The 22,904-nt window shown below is 40.2% G+C and overlaps 2 protein-coding genes across 12 annotated transcripts in view; one reads left to right on the forward strand and one right to left on the reverse strand.

Annotated features, from left to right (window-relative positions):
- The first annotated feature begins 5,270 nt into the window (after positions 1-5,270).
- LOC117566376 (mucin-5AC) overlaps positions 5,271-22,904 on the forward strand; it is a 46,801-nt gene continuing 29,167 nt past the window's right edge. The window contains exons 1-2 of one of the 5 annotated variants that reach the window (XM_052005142.1): positions 5,271-5,503; positions 10,234-10,427. In XM_052005142.1, coding sequence (XP_051861102.1) covers positions 10,383-10,427 — 45 coding nt within the window. In that variant the 5' untranslated portion in view covers positions 5,271-5,503; positions 10,234-10,382. Of the gene's footprint in view, positions 5,504-10,233; positions 10,428-20,436; positions 20,787-22,904 lie in introns of those variants that run through there. The other 4 variants (XM_034245872.2, XM_034245873.2, XM_034245875.2 and 1 more) reach the window with 4 other exon arrangements.
- On the reverse strand, positions 10,877-16,927 carry LOC117571181 (uncharacterized). Of its 7 annotated transcripts, none has more exons than XM_052005144.1 (7): positions 12,960-13,305; positions 12,586-12,897; positions 12,332-12,531; positions 12,097-12,273; positions 11,894-12,040; positions 11,575-11,838; positions 10,877-11,509 (listed from the first exon to the last, which is right to left on the reverse strand). In XM_052005144.1, the coding sequence occupies exons 1-7, from the start codon at positions 13,200-13,202 to the stop codon at positions 11,407-11,409; spliced, it is 1,446 nt and encodes a 481-aa protein (XP_051861104.1). In that variant the 5' UTR covers positions 13,203-13,305; the 3' UTR covers positions 10,877-11,406. The 7 variants fall into 7 exon arrangements, with proteins under 7 accessions (XP_051861104.1, XP_034109101.1, XP_051861103.1 ...); XM_034253210.2 differs by having other exon boundaries at positions 10,878-11,509; positions 12,586-12,900; positions 12,960-13,303; XM_052005143.1 differs by lacking the exon at positions 12,960-13,305 and adding an exon at positions 16,469-16,927 and having other exon boundaries at positions 10,881-11,509.

The following is a 22,904-nucleotide window of genomic DNA, read 5'->3' on the forward strand; positions in this document are numbered from 1 at the left end:
TAGCGAGCGAGTGTGTCTGCATTGGTCAGCCTCTGTGGTATTGAGTCGTCAGGGCAGGCAGACAGAGACCATACATTATACTCGCAGTCGACTCCTTGGGTGGCGTTAAACCTCAGCATACTCGTAAGCTGTAAGGTGGAAATGTTTTTATCTATCCATGAAAGGCCAACAACCACATTGATTGACAGCCTCATTCAATTTGTGGCTCGTTGGCTTGCTGACTTGCTTACAGTGTTTTCTTTTTATACCCGCTACCCATAGGGTAAAAGGGTATTATAACTGTATGCCTGCAGGAAATATGGTAGAATGAGTTATCCACAATCCCGTAAAGTATAGTATACATATTCTTGATCAGTGTCAACACCAGAGATGACATAGATATGTTCGTCTGTCTGTCCGTCTATGGTATATTTTGAATGTAATACTATATTATATATATTATAATATACTATTATATTAAACAATGGGTTACGGGTATCCCACAGTTGAACACACTCGACACTAACTTTCTTACCTTTTTTTTTGGTTCATACACAGTGGCTTATTGGAATTGCTTGGATCCCCTTTTCGTTTATTTTTTCATTTGCTTTTTTTTCGTTCGTTTCAACCAACACTTGTCTGTAGCGTAAGCTAGAAGCCAAGTTAGTCAGCAAGTCATGTAGGCGGGAGGGGAATAGAACAATGCTTGCCGACACAAGAGGTATTTATGCAACGTGTCGCAATCGGATTGCGAGTGTGTTAGTGTTTGTGTGGCCTCATCTGCAGCAGATTCCTTGAAATGACAATAGTCTCAATTCAAATGCATCCGCTCAAAGTAGTCATAGTTCCAGGGATTACCTCAGACAGAGACAGTGACAAACCTCTCAAAGAACATCTATTTCAATAATGGAATGAAAGGAAGGAACTGCTTTTGTATCAATTTAGTATTGTGGCTGGCAGTTCAGCTGTCGTTTGCAGTGCCAATGACATTGCGAATTCAGTTATTGATATGACCTGCTCACTGAACTGGAACGAAGCAGCAACAAAGGCAATGAATTCCAACTACTGAACTGAATGTGATCTGTTTGTATTGTAACCACAGCCATAGCCATAGCTAATAGCTGCAGCCTTGAAACCTAACATACAACACAATACAAAACACCCAAGAAACGTTTTGACCAAAATATCCTCAGTTTTGGAGGCCACACGATGTGTGTGAGTGTGCGTGTGTGTGTGTGGAGTCAGCTGCGTAATATTCTCTTAATTAAGTGTCTATTAGGGGTCCGTGAGGTAAAACAAGCTGAGCAGACATGTGTAAGTGCCTCCTTACTCTCTGCCATTCTGCCATCTGGTTTATTTCGCCTGAAAATTTGGAGTCGACTAAATCTACGCTCCAACTCACTTCACCTCCATTTCCAATAGACCTCAACCTGCGTACGCACTTAGGCGTGTGCTCTAAATGTCTGTGTGTGTGTGTGTGTGTGCGAGTGTGTGTGCAGTGGTGCTTGGGCGTCGTCTATATGAAATTGTATTGAAATCCTTTTAACGCCATATCTAAAATTTATGTGCTTGCCAAATTGAATTATTGTGCAAACTCAATTTTGCACGAAATGCGCCCAAGCGGTTTGCCTACAATGTTGCCAAAGCCAACGCTGCGAGACGCCGCCCTGTGCCACGCCCCTTACAATTTGATGGCCCTGCAGTAATATAGCCCTATATAGCATATGCAGCTCTGGGTGTGTCGACCAACTTAATTTCATTGGATTCCACTTAAAAGAAAGTCGCACACAAAATCCGCCAAACAATGGCATTTATTGGGTACTAAAAGCTAACTAAGTTTAAGATTATTGCGTTCATTATAATTATTATTTACTATAGCAAATAGCAAAACAATAGCTAACGGCAGTTCAATATAATTTGCACTTGATTCGCGCGTATTTTAAGTCGTTTTAATTAATATCATGTTGATTTTCAAATTGAAAATTAAATTGATATTTGTTTTTATGGATTTCGCATTCGGTGTTTTCGTGCTCGAGTTAAGCTCCACTAATTGGCAGCCGATAGACGCCGTCCTAATTAAGCTTTAGCTCATCTAATTGAATTCATTAAAATTGCATTTATTTGGTGTAATTAAATTTAGACGCAAATGTGTGTTGAATGATTTGCTACACATTCGGTTTTGCATCTGTTCGACTCATTCCATCAAAACTGCACGGGTATTTGACGTCCTCTATTACAAGGATTTGAATTCCTAACGAGCCTTTCCACTCGACCGAATCGCCAACGACAGAACAGGTGAAGCGATGAAGGGGAAGAAAAGAATAAAGAAATAACTTTGATATCTCGGTAGCACTCGTTTAGCTCCTTTGCTGTCGTAACTTAATTTTTGATTTATGAGCCTAAAGCGAGCGTTGTGATGAGGCGCACCTTGGCTTCAGGTTGCTGCCAGCCCACTTTCGCAATCAGCATTTTAATTTCAGTCGGTGACACACACACACACGCACCCATTTGTTTATCAACGTATGTGGCCCATAATGGATTCCAGTAATGAGCCAAACATCAATCAAATATGCATTGTTGAAAGCTGTAAATAATAATCATAATAATAATAATCGATTCTCCTCCCGAATCTATGAAATGAATATAAATTTATGACGAGCTGATGATTATTATTGTTATTGGTATAACTCATCCATGGCATCTGTCTGTCTGTCTATGTCCAACGCTGCGTATGAGTTATACCTATGACGAATATTATTACACACACTCGCGTAAGCGGAAAATCACATTTGATAAAATATTTACCAACTTTCTTTTTTAATAAACTCTGCAAATAAACGTGTGATTCTGCGTGTCAAATTAAAGTTCGTCTGAATGCCGTACAATTTGCTGAAAACTGAAAATGAGAAATTATGCATAATCAAGAAGGCGGAAAGAGACGTCGCCTGCCTTCAGGCCATTGGCAAAGTAGGATGACGAGGATGGCAAGTAAGGCGTTACAAATTTGCCATCATATCACTTGGGAGTCTGGCTTCTGGTGCAAAGTTAATTTGACGCACAGTTTGTTGCAGCAACAAAACTCTTAGATTTAGCTCCAAAAATAATGATAATATTGCTGGCCAAGCACTTGAGAGTGGGACGACGCACGCGAGTTGTGGCCAACAATTTGTGGCGTTGTTTTGGCTTCTCCGGCTTAAATACGAAAAGTCATTCCGCCTCCCTCTTTCTCTCTATCAAGCAAAAAAAAAGAAAAGTTCTAATAGAAATTTGTGTATGATGGGCAGAGGAAGAGTCGTAAATCTGTAAACAGTGAATTGGGCACGCGCTGCGTATACGTAATATGAGAAAATAATTGCTGCGTAGCAAACAGCGACAACAATGCGAGTAAATTGCTTTTGAAACACACACACAAACACACGCACCCCTGTACACACACACTGGCCATGATGAATTTGCAAAAAGATTTTAGAAAATATCCACAAAATGATTTCATTTAACGTTGTTTCGTCTTTCACTTTGGTTTTTGCCGACGGCTTCTTTGCTCATTTCATAAATAAATTGCCATTAACCTGCAAGACTTACGCTTGAGTTGGCTTTAAATCATTTGCCAAATAACTAGAACAAGCCGCAAAATCTCCAAATGGCTTCTACGAGCAACTTGAAGCATTTACCAGGGCAATAAATCATATGCAAACAGTTTTAAGAATAAGCTGACATTTGCATATGGCAAACGTAATTCCCTAAATTCAAAAGTTTCTGCAAATAGATATCATACTCGTCGTAGTTATTGCCTTCGGTCATGGCAAAGGGTGTAAGTACTAAGGTATCTGTGTTTGTGTGTGTGTGTGTGATCATGCTCATGTGCTCACTTTAAACAGGCGGTAATAAGAGCATCCTTTTGGCAGTCAGACAAAACGTGCAACTGTTTTTATAGCTTTTCCCTGCCGCCAGCCATGCAACACAAAAAAGTGTCGTAAAAAACGAGAGTTGCCGCTGTGTGTGTGTGTTGTGTTAGTGTGTGACAGGTGTAGCTCGTATATAGTATGAGACATTTGTCAAGCTTGTTTGTGTTCGCCCGCTTACCACTTGCCACCTCAGTCGCGTCCGCCCTCCGCTGTCCTTGTGTGTGTTTGCCTGGCTGCCTGCCTGCGGCTGCACATAGACAACAGCTGTCACTTTGCATATTTCATGCCCTCAGATACCTGGCAGACCAGACCTGCCGAAGCCAATTCTCAGTTGACTCATTCGGCATACAAATTAGTTTAAATAGTTTTTCCCTCCACACACAACAGCAGCAGCAGCAGCAGATTTTTATTCCATTTTGAAAGGGTATTTTTGCGTCACGTTTTAGCCCCGGTTTCATAGAAACCATTTTGTCACATTGCACAAATCCTTGAGCCGCCTGTGGGAACCACAATGATGTCTGACAAGCGCACTTTTAATTACTACTTGCAAAACTACAACAAACATCATGTGTTTTTTGCATTCCTTATGGCCATTGTGAATTGCGTATTAAAGTAGTTGTTACTTCACTTAAAAGAAGAGCACAACTTTTACGACTTTGCCTTGCCGCCCGCTGGCAACCACAACATTAATTGCAATTTATTTTGCAAGCCTTTTAGAAATTCTGTGAATTTTATAATTGGGCGTAAGTGACCATAGAACTATTCAGAAAAATTTGTGGTGTCCATTTCATGGCTCGAATGTTTTGACTAGCTTGCTGCAACAAGTATCCGTTGCAAGTTGAAAGTTGATTTTAAATGCATTAACTTTACGTAGATAATTAAATTTATATCCCAAATAAATACGACTTTGATTTCTGCAACAATTATCAGCTTTATTTGCATTGTTAATGAAGTGCTTTTCCTTCTCGTTTCAGATATTTGACAATGAACTAAACTAAAGTTGAAGTGCAATCTAAAAGATAGTTAACTTTTCTAAAAAAAATTCTTATTTACTTGTGCGCTTGAATTCAAGCAACATTATGAACCGTCTACGATTTGAAAGCACTCTTAATTGAAGAGTTATTTTATAGCGCAGAGACAGACACTTGGAGTTAACCGCGAGAGCAGTTTGGAGACCGCAACGTTGTGAGGGATCGCGGCTCAAAGTGCTCTGCGGATGCATTTCATTTGGAAAGGGGCCCGACAAAGACAATACGGAGGGCTTACGGAGTGCATTGGCCCGTTTACGCAACAGAACGGGCCCCTCAATTCCACAACCGCAACCCACTCCGCCCGCCTCGCCATCGCCCTCGAACGCTAGCGCGAGTGGCAGATATACAACCAGCACCTCGACCTCCGCCTCCCAACAACACCAGCACCAACATCAACACCATCAGCTCCCGCCCACTAGCCCACTCATTGGTACACATTCTCAACCACAGCATCAGCAACAGCAGCCGCATCCATACACAAAGACAACAGTCGGAGGAGGATCTGGTGCTGACGAAGACAAGGCGAGAGCAAGAGGCAGAGCAGCAGCAGCTTCTGATGGCAACCACATCAATGGCCTTTCCCACCATGTGAGTACAATTTAATCGTTCTTACTTTGTAGCTCCTGTAGCATGTATCTCGGCTTAAAGCTTCTTAATACCTACAATTGGTTTCGTATTTATGTAAGTCTTGCCTCCCATCACTCACTTCTGAGTCTGGCAAGTGCGCAACAAATTCTTGTATAATTGAACAAGCAATCAAAAGCACTGGAATAACTTCACGCTTACTACATACTAAATATGCCAGCAGCCACTGCAAATTGTGCAATAAAAACTACTACAAAGAAAATAAGCTCATTATTTATACCCATCTCATTGCAATGTTCATCCAAATGCATAAAGTCTAATTCAGCAGATTTTTATGGAATTTATTGTGTGTGCCTAAAAGTATGCTATGCAAATAATTGTGGAACCCATTGCAAACACTATTTTATCCAATTAGTATAAAAGGATTTGCTTGCGTAAAGCTTTGACAAATATTAAGTTGATAAATACAACTTTTAAGTCAACTGTTTATATATATATTTTTTTATATACTACATCGTAGTCATGGGTATTACAAACGTGTGCTGCATTTATGAATTTATTTTAATGTTGACTCCAACTATTCTTACAATTTGTTCAACGCTTAAACATCATAAGTTTATTGTAATCGGACAACTTATATATAAAAAGCAATCAAATCCAAAGCTATATATGCATATTATTTATTATTTTATTATCAATGTTGTCAGGGTATGCAGCCATCGTTGTGGCAAAGTTTTACAGCAAACTTTATAGAACAATTTACAGCATGGATTTTTCATGCTTTTGTAATTTGATTTGCGACGAATTTCATTTACATGTATATGGGATGGAGATATTGCGTACTACAAAAAGTGGCAGAAACAAAAGCAATTTAATTGCTTAACAGCATTTTACCATTAGACTTAATTGAATCGGCGAGCCAAATAATAACGATAAGTGAGGGAGCATACCAACACTTCAGTTCAACAGCTGAATAGGTGCGAGAGAACAGGTGGGAACACGTGAATATTAAACGCCAGAAATAACATGTTAATGAATTTTAATGAGAAGTAATGAGAATTACGCTCCACAGCACCAAAAACTCATGCATTGTAATAGACAGAGCACTTCAAAAAAGGGAAGGGGGACATCGAGGGGTTTATTTTGCAGTGACAGGTTGGATTTTCGACTTAATTAAAGCGTCGCCACAAAGATGCCAAGAGACAAGAGAATCGTTCGATGAGACGAACTCTGAAGTGCCATATGCAGAGTTTCCAAGTTGTCAGCACAATGTAGAGTAAAGAAACCTCCTTAGCCACTGTCCATGCATTAAAAGCACTCAAATACACACACATACACACACGCACACTGCGACATACAACTTATTCTTCTTGGTCTTTGGATTGTCCGCAAAAGTATGCTGCAATTTCTGCCAAGTGCGTTTAAGCTCTTCTTGGCATGAGTTTAGTAAATAAAAAGTTGGATCTTGAACAAAATCTAACTACAGTTTTGGAGAGTTTGTTGCCAATGATTGCAAGTTGAGCACTCTGCTTCTGTTGAACCAGCTGCTTGTGCTGTTTAACCAGGCTTGTGCTTTGTTTTATTTCGTATTATTTATTCACAGCTCGAAGGCGACAATTTAAGAACTCTATAATTAAAAGCAATTTATATTAAGCAATATTAATGAATTACATTCAAACAAAAACCAGGAAAACTTTACAAAATCGACAGGGTTGAGCGAAAGTAAAATATAAATAATCAATTAAAATTCCAGTTCGCAACTGTGCTCAAGACTCCTTGACAAAAATAAATAAATTACACAAATGAAGCGACTAAAAAAGGCAATTCGAGGAAATGCAAGATTTAAATAAATCTAGGTTGTCAGCAGTACAACTCTTAAAGTCATTTACAATCGAAATAAAATTTGTGGACTAATAAAAAAAAAGAAGCAGAATATCATGAATATTTTGCTGTAAATTTATTGTGGTTCGAGTCACGTCTCCTCTGCATTGGTCTTTTGTCGTCAGCCGTTGCCAAGCGCGGCAAATGGAATTGGATTTTGGAATTTGGCATTTTGTTCTACTTTGAATGTGAATGGAATTTACCAGGGGTTACCCAAGGATGCGAATACGATGGTGATGGCATAGCTCTGATTGTAATTACTAGTGCAATGGCACCTGCTGCAGATGAAATTCCGCAGCAAGGAATTGTAATTTGATTAGCTATCGCCTTGAAGTGATTTAATTGATAGGGGCTGGATTTTAATTAAGCTAATTGAGAACGTTGTCAATATTCCAATATGTCAACATCTGTGGGTAAAATGCGAATCGATGTGTCTCATAAATCTGTCTGTGCATAATTTATGATTGTTTGACATCGACAATCAACCTTGACAGACGCCTTAAATAAGTACCAATAACTGTAGTATTACTTGACTGCTAAATAAATGTGTTCACACATTCCCCGAGGTGTCCTTTGAACTCTCGACTGCACAAATTACAATTGTTGTTGTTGCTCATATGTGTCAGCCAAAGGGGGTAAAAAGAAGTACTCACTAAATCAGGGTGCATAAGCAGGAAGGAGAAACTGATCAAATAACATAAACAAGCTATCTGCCGTAATGCAGGACGTAAACTTAAATTGCCATCTTTACGAAGGGTAAACAGTGAGTCCTCCGACAGTAGCGTTCACCGTTGACAGCTTGCTTTGATCCAACTCGACTTTCCCCCAACACGATGTCTTTAAACGCACATTACCAACTGTCAGCAGGAGCTACAGCTGAAGTTGCCGCAGAGTCACCGACAATCGTGGACCTCTTTGATTTATTTGATTGACGGTTGCAACACAAAATGCCGACATCTTTTATCACAAGACTTGACTTCCCCACTCCTATAACACACAGCAGGAGGGTTACAAGTTGAGTAAACACAAACTTTACAGGTATACAGTGTGGTTGGCTCTTTGACAGTTTCGCTCTGCTCATAAGTCTGACAAGAAACAACATATTTTGAGAAGGTGTACTTATGGATGTCACATTCAGTTCGAAATTACACACAGATTGGCAGTCAAGGTGATGTAAGTTTAAACACATTTCCGAACAGCTGCCATAAACAGCACTCAACATTTGAAGCATCGCACCTCAGCTCTTATCATTTCGCATAATAGTTTGTGTTAATCCTTGACACATATTTCATAGTGACATATTTATACTGCGGTGGCGATAAATTCAAGAGAAGACTTGCCAGAAAGCACACCCGACACATAGACTCTGAGATCTAAATGTTTGTATTTCCCGCCGGCACAAAGTTGTAATACCCTTCTACCCTACGGTTAGCGAGTACGTGTATAAACAGGCAATTTTGTAGTGAAAGTTTAACTAAGCATTAGCCATCAAATTCATTTAATTTGCTGTTTAAGACTTTCATTAGCAAGCAACTGGAAACTTCTGCAAACTAAGTACTTCATACTAAATGTCCGGAAATTGAACTGTATGTTATACTGATCATTGACCGTTGCTTTGCTCTGAAGTGCTTTGACATGCAAATGGATTTCGCTCATGTTTTATAGTCATAAATTAAAATTGTATGGAATATGTGGAGAATATGATAATCGAAACAGAGTTCAGAGATAATTGATAGCACATTAAATTGTAATGCATAAATTGATTTGAGGCCCCAGGCCGCGTAATTTTGTTTTTGTACAGTGACTTAAAACGGAAATTGAATTCCATAAACTTTAGCCAGACCTTCAAGGAGAGCAATTAGTGGGCTCCCAAGGCGGCGACAGGCTGCAGGCAGTAGGCAGTAGGCAGCAGGCAGCAGAGGCACAAAACAGCAAGTTAGGCTGGCCCCAAAGGCTTGTCCTGTTTTCCAACGGCGTAGATTGCTTGGCCCAAGTTGACTAAAGTCAGCTAAAGTTAGACGGGCAAAAAGGGGTCGATATCGATGCGTCAGCTGGGAAACCCAAAACCATAAACTTTTGCGCATAGTTTGGAGAATGGAGCCGGAGCTCCAAGGAGTGCTGCAGAGAGTAGAAGAGAAGAGAGTGTCAAAGCCGCTGTCGTTGTTTGAGTTGATGTTGGTGTTTCTGAGTTGCCTTTGCTGTTGCTGCTGTTGATGTTTCTTTTCGTTGTCATTCAAGTGTTTTAATCAATTCTGATTTAATTTTATGCCCAATTAAGTGTGAAAAGCGTTTGATGTTGAACACAGGCGTGGGAGTCACGTCCCGTGCCCCAAAATCCTACAGTTCTCCTTCGACTCTGTCTCTGACTCCGACTCCCCTATCCTTTATCGCAATGTGTAACGAGAGGCACGCAAGCGTGAGCATTGTATATTCCGCACATATATAGACCTTAACGAGATGTGACAAAGTGATATGGAGGCCAACTGGGTTTACTACGACCGGCAAGCAGTTGATGCAGTTCGATTTGGTTGACTGCCTTCGGAACTCTGTCTCTTTATTATGACGCACACTTACTTGCACAGTCAGACGCACACACAAGATTCATCTATTCATACTCAAATTAGTTACAATTAAATAGCATTTAGGCATTTTTGTGTATTCGTAATTGTTGTTGCTACTCGTATTGATTCCATAAATGCTGTCGCACCTTTCACCTCAGCTAATGCTTCTGCTCAATGTACTTATTGTATGTTCTAGCCAAGTCTCTTTAGTTGGTAATGACCTTGACTCTGTGTTATTGTTTGGTCCTCCGTGACTATTTAACTTTGGTTCCAACTCTCTTCTTATGACAGACTCGAACATTACTGGCAAAGCGTTATCCAATAAACTTTATCAACAGCAAGCGCAACCGCAACCGCAGCCGCAAATTCAACAGCTGCCACATCATCAGCCTCAACATAACTCAGCTCCCACGCAAAGTATTGCAACAGCATTAGTCTATATGACAGCCGATCCCATCTCCCTATGTTTTTGGATTTGTCTACAGGTAAACCAAGCTACAACTAACACATTCGCCTTTAAGAATTACATACAATCTCAGTTCTCCGACGACGAAATTGCAATTACGCACAAAATGGCTGCAAAGAGACGCAAGCTTATAAAAATATCTTCAGTCTTATTGCTTATTTTGTGGTGAACAAACTTTCATAATATGCATTCAGAGACTTTAGTCCTCAGGGCGTGGTTCCCCGCGCATGTGTATGTGTGTGTCTGTGTCATGAAGCAATTTCCTTGAAAATTTACGACTCCTCTGTCCTGGCTACTCGCATCGTGGTTATGGCTCACAAAACACAAGACACAGTGCTCAGGCCGAACAAGCATATGGCTTTCATCTTGAAAGTTTTGCAACATAAAAAAATATAATCCATCCTCATCACCAGTTCAATCAAAGCGGACGGCAACGACAAACTCATCTCTTTTTTAGTCATAATTTTTAAAAAATTATTTTTATTGATTTCTTGGTACACGAATATGCTTTTTTATCTGATGTGTTTGTGTATTCTGTAGGTTATGAGTATCTTACTTTAACTTCTCACTTTCATATGTGCTCACTTAGATATTCAATGTTTCACTGTTTTTGTGTTTAAAGCTATTTTTTATAAGTCTATTAACTTCATTTTATATTAGAGATGTCACTGTATCTAATTGTTGCACATGTTCCCCGAATAGAACATGTGCAACTTCTGTTTTGCTTAGAATGCTGATATTAAAATTTATATTGTAGTATGAAAACATGACTACAAATAAAAGATGTTTAAGTTGTGTAACGCTTGCGCCGAGCTACAAAATATCCATAATTCTGAAGGCATTGTTATTAATGTTATCAGCATATTTTGTCCGTTGTCTACGCATTTTGCAGGTTTCTCTTAGTTTCATAACCATATGCCATTCACGAATGGTTTCAGATAACTGCAATCTGTGTGTTTATGTTGTATGAGTGTGCTGTTGTGTTTAGGATGGCCAAGTTAGTAAACAATCAAAAGGTTGTTCTCATTAAATCCAGCCGAGTGTCCGGCATTGCGCACTATGAAATTGGATCCATCGAAGTGCATGCGCTTCTCATTGCGACTGCAATGAAAAAGTCAAGATAAAGGACAAATAGGTTTAGGTATTATTACGTTGATGAGTTTTACCGCAAAAACAGATGCGAAGTCTTTCCCAACGAGGCAGTGCAATGTATTCCAAGAGTAGTCAGAGTAACGGATCCATTACCGGGGCTGGTGCGAATGAATCCTTTGTTGTGCTGACGAGAAACTTTCACCAGGCCATCGGCAGCCTGGATGATGCGAAAACCATTGATGTCGTACATTTCGGTGCCGTCATCGGCGCAAGTATATGTCGACTTGCACACAACTTCTTGTGCATCCGCCATAAAAGAGGGACCGTGACGTGAGTCGCTATTAATAACAAAGATTATTAAGAAGGAAAGTTGTGGGGAAAATCTCTAATTACTCATAAAACACTGCCAAAGTGTAATCCTTGGTCAGGTCAGTGAAAGTATCTGTTGTTGTGCGTGTTCCAGCGGTGTCGACCAAATAAACCAAAGCACAAGATTCGCTGGTGAAGCTCACACCCTTGTACCACATCTTGGCATATCGCCTGCAAAGGAAGTACATTTGAATATACCTATAAATAAGTATTATGTTTGAACATACACAAAATTGTTAGTCTTCATGCCATCGAATGTGACAATTTCAACCTTCGAACCGCTCTGAAGAATGCGACCATTGGGATGGATTAAAGCCGAATTGGTGCCATTACGCGACAAAGAAACTGCGACCATGCTACGTTGATTCAAGACGCGCACAGCCTTATCTAGGGTCATATCAATGCTGAGCGACAAAATAGATAGTTAGAAATCTAATTTGCAATTGTAATGGAGCTTATTACCGAATTCCCTCGCGAAGACGCAGCTGAATGGTGCCGTTGCACATAGCTATTGGACCTGACCCAGGGCAGGCCGGTGGCGGTTGTGGTGGGGCGCTGTTTGCAAATTCAAATGGGCGGGCACAAATGCGTCCTAAAGCATGAGGTGGTGGGGGCATCGGCGATGGAAACTGCTTTGTGTGGTGTACTTGCGGCTGCGGGGGCTAAAATCATGCATAGTTTCACTAGTTTAATACAGGCTTTAACAAGGTATTTACCACACAATATGCACGGTCATTTTCATAGCCACTTGAAGAAGTGAAGCGAGCAGTCAGTGCCTTGGCTCCATGTACAATGGGCTCGAGATCTGGAGCAATTGCTGTCAGCATTGGCTGAGATTGGTGCATGGATAAGCCTAGTCGACGGTACGAGCCACGGCCACCAACGTTAGTGTTGGTTTGGCTGGAACACTCCTTGGCCAACACGGCAGTGTTGGTGCCCACACTTGCACTTGCGCTGCCGCTGTTCAGCGACATGCTGCTCATGCGCGATGATAGCGAAGAAGCCGTTCCAGACAAGCGCATCGAAGTCTGCTGTAAATTGAATTGAAATGCTATACACAAAACTTTTGTTGTCTTTTTTCTCCACTTACCGGCGATGGGTTGTTGGTGTACACAGAGCGTTGGCGAACCCCATTGGGAGCCTTGGTAGGCGAACGCAAGATGTTGTTGATCTTGTCATTCATCTGGGCACGGGATAAAAAGTCCTTGGCATTGAAGATACCAACGCGTCCGCTCCTTGGTGTTAAAATTATATCCGCACGCAGATTTGATTCATCACACGGCGCGAGTTGGCATTGCACCTCCTTGGTGTTGGGCTTAGTAACTGGGACCATATTATTCGTTACCTGGTCTTGGAATTTAATTTGAACTTTTTTCAACTTTAAGAGACCTGCTCACTGCGTAAATTTTTTTGAAAGAATGACTTGCCACAACTGCTATCCTTTTGTTGTCTGTGTTCTCTTTTTGCCATGTCACTTTGCCTACTTGGTTAAACTTGACATGACAGTGTTGGAAAACTCATAGTTATCGATTAGAGTATTTGATCGATATCGATATCCTTTCAAGAGTTGCCACTTACTAAATATGTTTGTAAGAATTTACTCTATTAAAGTTATTTAATAACGTTTTGTACTCTATTAAATGTGAATAACATTAACATCAATTTTAAATATGTTGACAATTAGGTTTAAGGTAATTTTGAAGTCTTTTTCAGAAAAAGTCAAATTTTTTATAGACATTTCTCCTCTATTTCGCCAAATGTAAGCTTATGTTCAGAAACCTTTGTAGCAACGTAATCCCAATTGACTCAAGATTGCGATCTAAATCTAGCCCGAAAAGCCTAGAAATAACAATTCACACAGATTTTTAATAATTATAAGTACTTTTTTTTATTGATTTAGATACATACATTAATTTTGTATACATGCTCGTGAATTTAGGGTGTTGGAGATTGTCGTAAGGCTATTACAACAAGAGGCTTGGGCATAACTGGAACAAAAGCCCAAGTTTATTTTGTATTGCACGGTGTGTTTTGCTGTGTAAGAGGTTTTTACTTATCATCGTGTTGGTGATATTTATATTTATATGTGTGTTTATGTGCATGTAATTCACAACATGACAGCTTTCAAATAATAGTATGTATTCTGTCTTAAATGCTTAAGGTATTCTCACTTTTGCGTGTGTTCTATAACTTTGCAATTCACTTTGTATACACTTTGAATTTTCTATTCAGCATGTAACAATATTCACTTTCTTCGTGTGGATGAACAGATTGGATTGCTTAAACTACAAACTAATCTTAACATTAACAGTTAACGATAATTATTACTGGCGCTTTCTCTTTATCACAGAGACAGCCATTTCTTAAGACCACTGCCTACTAATTGTTGCACACACACACACACATTGTATCATGCTGTGCGTTGAAAATCGCTTGTGTTTTCAATTTTGATTGCATGTTGAAAAGATTTTTAAGGCTTTTCGGTATGTATGTTTTTTTTAGCATTAAAAGATTCCGTGATTTTTAATTATTGAAATGAGCCTTAAAAATTAAAACGCTAGCGCTTTTACATTTGCCAAATTTAGCCAGCGTTTTCAAGTAGTAGACAGGGCAGTGGACACGGGTCCCAAAGTTATATACCATTTTTTTCACGGATATCAAAAAGTTCGAGTATGAAAATTTAACTAAAAACGAATTCCTTTTTAGTTGCGTTGCGCTTACGTCGAGAAACGAAACACATCCATGATCATTCACCCAACCATTCGGTTGACATTCGATAGTAAAGTTTTTCAACACGTTTCCTCCAATTTGCAATTTGTCAAGACGTGTTGTGTTTTTCGTTGTCAGGATGTCTTATACGTTCCACGCGCTTTTTTGCGAGCCTTATTTTTAGTTTCATGTTTTTTTTTCTATGGTTTATCCAATTTTTTCTATGTTATCCCTCTCAATAGCTGGGTCAGCGTAACGGTCCCTAATAACTGCAGTGGATCTGTGTGTTTATGTGTGTGTCCACGAAGTGTGCTGTTGTGTTAGGAGATTTTTCAAGTTAGTAGACAATCAAAAGGTTGTTCTCATTAAATCCAGCCGAGTGTCCGGCATTGCGCACTATGAAATTGGATCCATCGAAGTGCATGCGCTTCTCATTGCGACTGCAATGAAAAAGTCAAGATAAAAGCCAAATAGGTATAGGTATGGGCATTATTGCGTTGATGAGTTTTACCGCAAAAACAGATGCGAAGTCTTTCCCAATGAAGCAGTGCAATGAATGCCAAGAGTAGTCAGAGTAACGGATCCATTACCGGGGCTGGTGCGAATGAGTCCTTTGTTATGCTGACGAGTAACCTTTACCAGGCCATCGGCAGCCTGAATGATGCGAAAACCATTGATGTCGTACATTTCGGTGCCGTCATCGGCGCAACTGTAGGAAGATTTGGCAATCACCTCCTGTGCATCCGGCACAAAGGAGGGACCGTGACGTGAGTCGCTGAATAAGAATGACAACAGTAATTAGAAATGCAAATGGAAAGCCAGACACTCACTCATAAAACACTGCCAGAGTGTAGTCTTTGGTTAGGTCAGTGAAAGTGTCGGTTGTAGTGCGTGTTCCAGCGGTGTCTACCAGATAGATTAAAGCGCACGACTCGCTAGTGAAGCTCACACCCTTGTACCACATCTTGGCATATCGGCTTCAAAGAAATTGCATTTAAATTGTTCAATAAATAAGTATTATATTTCTACTTACACAAAATTGTTGGTCTTCATGCCGTCGTATGTGACAATTTCCACTTTCGAGCCGCTCTGGAGAATCCGGCCATTGGGATGGATTAAAGCTGAATTGGTGCCGTTGCGGGACAAAGACACAGCAACCATGCTGCGCTGATTTAAAACCCGGACGGCCTTATCTAAGGTCATATCAATGCTGAGGGAGAGTTGTTGAGTAATTAAAAACGAATTATGCGGTATTTTTGTGTGCTTTTTTATACCGGACACCCTCGCGTAGGCGCAGTTGAATGGTGCCGTTCGACATGGCGATTGGTCCAGAGCCAGGACAGGGTGGTGGTGGTGGTGGAGCATTTTCAAAGTCAAAGGTGCGCGAGGTGACGCGCCCCAAGGCATGTGGTGGTGGAGGCATCGGCGATGGGAACTGTTGTGTATGGTGAATTTGTGGCTGCGGAGGCTGAACGTAACAGTCAGGATTAATTAAGAGAAGAGAACGGTCTATAGAACACTTACCGGACAATATGGGCTGGCATTTTCATACCCAAAGGGTGCAAAGCGAGCAGTCATTGATTTGGCACCATGGACAATGGGCTCCAGGTCGGGAGCAATGGCTGATAGCATTGGTTGAGATTGATGCATGGGCATACCAATACCTCGATACGACCCAGCGCCACAACTAGCGTTGGTTTGGCTGGAACACTCCTTGGCCAACACGGCAGTGTTGGTGCCCACACTTGCACTTGCGCTGCCGCTGTTCAGCGACATGCTGCTCATGCGCGATGATAGCGAAGAAGCCGTTCCAGACAAGCGCATCGAAGTCTGCTGTAAATTGAATTGAAATGCTATACACAAAACTTTCGTTGACTCATTCTCGCTTACCGGCGATGGGTTGTTGTTGGTGTAGACAGAGCGCTGGCGAACCCCATTGGGAGCCTTGGTGGGCGAACGCAAGATGTTGTTGATCTTGTCATTCATCTGGGCACGGGACAAAAAGTCCTCGGCATTGAAGATTCCAACACGTCCGCTTTTCGGGGTCAACAAGACCTCAGGTTGCAGCTTTGATTCATCACATGCAGTGAGCTGGCACTGCACCTCCTTGGTGTTCGGTTTTGTAACTGGAACCATATTTGCGATTCTTTGTGTCTTTCTTGTGGCTAGCAGTTACAGTTAAGACTCTATTGCTATGGGAACAACTTGCGCGGAGATGGGAATGCGAAAAACCAAAGATTGCTCGACACAACGACTCAAAGAGAGGAATTAAATTTTTACTTTTTTTTATTTTCTACTTTCAAGAGCTCTGCTCACTGCGAAAATTTGTGAAAGAATAACTTGTCACAACTGAGGTCCTTTTAACAAGTCATCGCTTTTGGCATAACACCTAGCCTACTCAGTTTGTCAAGTCTCATTACCAAAAAGAGTGTTGGAAAATGCGCAATCATTGATGACAAATTTTCACAAATTACAAAAGTTTTCGTTTGTAATTTGACGCCACATTTTGGGTCAGAATGCTTTAAATTCCTAAACAAAATTAAAAACGCTTAGCATAACCATTTTATTCGGTCTAACTTTTCTAATAGTTTTTTTTTAAACCGTTCTTCTAACGACTAAAAATATGCATATTGTAGCATTGAGTACTGTCAGAATAAACAAGCTGCGTTGCCAAGCGTCATGGGGGGAAATGTAAAGTGATTCAGCGAAGAGTTGCCAACCTAATTGAATTGAAGAGGGCTTAAAATGTAAAAAAAAAGAAAGAAAAAAATTGACATTGCATAGGAAATTGTGTATTGCTTGTGCGCCGCGCCATAAATTCGCTGGCAATAAAAGCAGCTCAGCAATAAAGCTTTTGCAAATTTCCATTTGCTGCACAAAACCAGCTTTGTGTACTTTAATGCAGTACATTATTATCTTTTAGTTATCAGAAAGTGCTATTTGAGCTTTGGCATTAATGTGACGACCACTAGCACCGCAGTTGCCGACGCTTTTGAGTTTAATGGACTTGGTCATAATGTGTCCTTGCCCGTGGCAAAATTATCATCAGCAAGTTTCGTTTGCCAAATTTGACAAATTGTCTCAATTGGCAATACTCAGGGTTGCTCGACATTTTTCGCCTCTGGGCGCAAGAGGGCGTTGCGTTGTGTTGAGTGTTGTTTTGTATTTTATAGTTAGGCCACTTCCGCGACAAGTGAAAGTGTTCAATGAAAATTAAGCAAGACAGAGACGTCAATTAGCCACAGACGATTCGCGTAGTCTCCTTCAAGTTGTTTATTTAACTATGTGTGAGGTTAGACACCCCTGAACTTCGGCTGACAATTGTCACTACAATTGTTTGCCAATTGCAATTACCATCAAATTGAGTATTCGCTTTTGGCTATGACAACTTTCTACTTGCCGTTGATTTATTGTGCTTTAGCCTGCCTAATGAGCGCATTGACTCCTTGCAACGTTTGGCCATCGGCCCACGCACGCACACACAAAAATAAATAGCAAAATTCTGACCATTCACAATTCATTTATTTTTGCAAAGATTTGCTCATTTCCATATCTTTTCGCATGTCAGCAGCATAGAAAATAGACACAAATATAATATCTCACCAAAGAGCACATATAATTTGCGCCTATTTACGACAACATACAACGTACGCATTCGATATGTAAAATATATGTTTTTATATTTTTAGTTGTGCTGCTCATTAAAATGCTGTTGCAATTTAAGTTGTTGCCGCCCACGCTTTGCATTGACTCAGTTTAAAGTGTCTTAAAATAAATACAACATGCAGTGGCATGAAATTGTGATTATTATTCTGCAATGCAATGCACAGACATATGGGGGCATTCAGACGGCATATCTATTTGTGATACACACAGTGAGTGCCAGTGAAATACGGAAATTCACTTGAATAAAAAGGCAACATTTTTCATTTTTCCGAAACAAATTGGATAACCTTCTTTCATACACCCATAGACAAAATACATGCTATATGCATGTGCATATATTTTTTGAGTAAATATGATACATAGTACAAATTTGTTGACAATCCTTGGGGATGGGATTGGAGGATTGTTATACCGGGTACTCATGGGGACAAAAGAGTGGAATAAGCCAGTGTCAAACGTACGTTTAGGTACATTTCAAAACGATATGCATTTTTGATCAGAATGAATATCTTCTTGTATTTATTAAAGATAAATATAAAAATAAATATAATTATATAATGTTTTAGTTCGAGTTTAAATTTGCCTCATTCAAAGGAAAATACCAAATTACCAATTAAAATTTAAGTGGACACAGTTATGAATATTTTGAATGGGGTTTGATATAATGTAGTGTTTATTATTCAATATGTATTTATTTTATGTGGTTTTCCTGGCGAAATTGTGTAGTTAGTAGCTCAGAGTCGAGAACACTTCACGTTCACGTTCGCTTTCGTATTTGTTTTTGTTTTAATTACGGCGGCACATTGTTGTTGTCACAAGTGAGGGCACATTTTAATTAACTAGTCACAATATATATAGAGATTGAAATTGTGCACAATGCTTCCCACAAACAAAGTATTTCAATATGCTGCAGTGTCTCAGGGAAATGCTATGACAACAACAGAATGATACCAAAAAAGCTTTGGTAACCACGATTTATGTGACATTTAAAACAACAGGGAGAGCTAAATACTATTATTCAAAAAGTACTAAGACAAAAGCATAAATTCCATTATTGCAAAAATAGTAAGACAAAAGCTTAATTGCATACTCGGAATGCAATTCTCATCAAGGAATTTCATACTAACCTTCAGAAGGGTAAACAGAATTTATAACATTTTGGAATTAAATACAAATCATATTTAGAATAAAGTATTGTTATATTGTTTAGAGAAAGTAGTGTATGACTTCTTAGATGGAGTTATACATTAGAATAACTTAGTAGGCGGATAATAGATCCTATAATAAAAATGTTACTTTGAAGAACAGTTGCAAGAGTATTTCCCATTCGATCAGATACAATTCAGGAGTGAAGTTTTGCTTATTCGAATAATAAGACAAATGAGAAGAAAACCACAAAAATTGTGCAACATCTTGGAAAAGAGCGCAGTTGGAAAGTGTGAAAAACAGAAAACTATTTTCGTGGCGACAAAATTTATAGTCATGTCAATGAACTGTGCACTGCATTGCTTCACCCAGTGGGCTGCGAATGGAGATGCTAACCAGACAGACTCATGGTATAATATTGGAATCCATAGAGCACACAGGCACGATATATAGTGGTTATAGTAGTATGTGTGCTGACGTCAGAGATTGGGAGAGTCAGAGAGACTCGCGTTCGCACTTTACTATGATGGCAAAGTTGTGGCATAATTGAAATTGAAATGACTTGGGCTACTTTAAGCCATTTTTAATGTATCGCATTTTATTTATTTTTATGCAATTTGCATTAAAAACAATTAACACAGACGCCACCCAAGTCCGACACTTGCTTTTGTTGTGGGCAATCTGAAATTAATTGGTTGTCAACATCATCGCAGGCGAATAAATGCAAATGTATACATATGTACTACAAGTCTGGGCAAACATATAGTATATCCCATTCATATAGGGTTCGTAGGTAAATATAAATACTTGAATAAACAATAATAATGTGTGTGTGTAAGTGCATATATGTATGTAGGGTAAGTCCATTCATTGGCATCTTTGTTGACAATTCAATGCATTAAACTCATGCTTCACATCCGCAATGCACTTAAGTCTATATTCATCGGGTGAATGAAAGTGTATTGTGTTGCCATCCTTTCGTTTCGATCAACTTATAATTACATTCACACCTCGGTTATCGATTAAAGTGGCATCTGAAATTTCAGAGATTCCAGGCATATTTTCCACTCAGACAATTGTCACTATGTATTCAGTTCGCAAGGCATTATAAGTCGGCGTAAAGCCCATGAAATTTGAGTGACTCTTGTTTACACAGCCGTCCCATTGGACGAGCCGAACAAATCCCCCAACTTTAGGCCTGTCGGTTTTGTCAAGTGATTCATTGGGATTTCCTGGAAATGGTAGTGGAAGTGGAAGTGTGCCCCTCACAACGGATGTCGCGCAGACCAACGGGGACTGTGTTGAATTCAGATTCTGATTACGAATCAGAGTCTATTAAAATAGACCAAAAGTGTGCCCAAGTGCGATGGTGAATCTGTATACACAATACAATACGGTAAAATAGGTGGACGCCAAGTCTGCCGTATATATGCAGACTCTTATTTGGGTTTGACGTCATCAACTCGCAACGTTTGCCAAATGTGCACAGTGGCGCCCTCATTCGTTGGGTGGCACTCGTGCTGCCCCCGCCAGCCGCTGGACGACGCCTCTGCGGCGTCGGTATCGAAAGGTGTGCTAAGAGTTGGAGGAGGAGCAGATCTTTCGTAAGATTTAATGTCTGCTGGCGCATTGCCCGTTTGTCAAACAAAATTTTACGCTTAATTTACGCGGCAAACATCTGAAGTGACGTTGTCGAATCTACTTTGATTTTGTTGCTCTTGCTGCTGTTGTTGTTGTGTCGTTTTTATTTTTATTTCTTATTAAAATAGGCCAAAGTATTCATCAATAATTATTACACTGTGCGAAACTGCTAAGTGAAATATTGTTGGCACCTACACTATACATAAATCTAAAATAGACTGTTTTGTGAGCTGTCTAATTATCTTACAAAGGTCGAAAACGAATGGATGTGAATGTATAAAAATAAATGGACAGAGCAATCAATTAAAACATATCCTTCAGACTTCACTAAAATCCGATTTACAAAAACAGTACTTTCAAGGGTATTCCAATCGAATATGTTTAGTCAGTTTGGAGTACGAGTATATATATTTTTTGTATTATTTCGTCAGACGTAATATGGAAAGAATTGAATATTTTATGGCATTTAAAGTACTCTGATATTTATTGGTTTCATTTCACCTTTCTTGACTTTTTGGAGCAAATTTGCAGACGTGCCTCTTGGGTATACGGCCCACGCCCACCATTTCTGCGTTCCAGTTCCACTAGTGGGGCGGGCAGAGGTGGGGCTGGGGTGGGGAATGGGGCGGCATTCTATCTGTTCTGTTCTGTTCAGTTCAGATCTCTTCTCTGTTCGCATCTCTTTTCTTGTCGCCTTTACCTTTCCGTCTGTGAACTGGTTGCAAAGGCATAAATCACGCGACTTTTAGTCGAATGTTCCGCCTTCTTTGAATTTGCCTTTATCTTTTGTTGTTGCTGTCGCCGACATGCTCGATTTTTAATTTTCTCATATTATTATGGTTCATCTTTTTTTATATTTTCTTTAAAATTTATAACACATGCACTGCGATTGTGCAATTTGCGACTTGACTTCCCTGCGTTGTTTTTTTCCCTCTGTTTTTTTGGCGAATTCTGTTTATTGTTTTTGTTTTTTTTTTTCGGCAAATGGGTAACAATAAATTGCATTTATTTTTAACCCGACTGAAAGTGGAAGGAGGCATGGGACATGAATGCATCTCTCATAACCAAGACAAGGTGATCGGCGTTTGTGTTTATTAACAACGACTCTTGGGGTGTGTACAATAATGACTATGACTTCATATTGCCAAATGGGGCGCAAAGTCACCTCGGACAAGAGGGGACAACCAGTCTACAACATAGCTCTCAAAATGGCTGCATAGTTTCCGGTTGCGACGCGACGCTTTTTTGTTCCCGCCACAAGACAGTCGGGAATCGGGAGACGAAGATGGGGACTGAGACAGAGACAACTGAGTCGCATAGGAATTCGAATTGCGCTCTGGACGAGCAAGTTCAATGCACTGCACTGCGCCAGCCAGGCAGCCAGCAAATGCCATTGCGGGGGCAGCCATTGTAATGCCAATTGGGCATTAAATAGAGCCAACTATTGTCAGACTGGCTCCTCAGCCCCCACCCCTGCCTCCTTCTGCACTTCCCGTTCATGCAGGACCGCAATTTGCGGTCGTCGATGGATAAGTTTAGTGCACGCAGCGACAACTAAATGGAAATAATGTCGACGCAGTCATTGAATGCCATCTGCATCCCTTCGCCTCCTCTTTGGCTTCCTTCCCACTTGCTGCCCCACCCCCTGCTGTTGGTTAATGTCTCGGCAGACAGAACTGTCAGTCGCAGTCATTTATATCGGGGTAGAAGACAAACGAAGTAAATTTATAATGTGGCTCACACACCTTACAAGCAGCCAGCGAAAGTCTCCGAGTTTTGCCTTTCTTTTGCCCCTCCTCAGCTCCCTTCTGGCACCTTATTAAAAGGGGGCTGGGCAGCACCGAAAATAAATAACTCGTACATCAGATGAACA

This window comes from Drosophila albomicans, chromosome 3 (assembly GCF_009650485.2).
Source record: "Drosophila albomicans strain 15112-1751.03 chromosome 3, ASM965048v2, whole genome shotgun sequence".
NCBI lineage: Eukaryota > Metazoa > Arthropoda > Insecta > Diptera > Drosophilidae > Drosophila > Drosophila albomicans.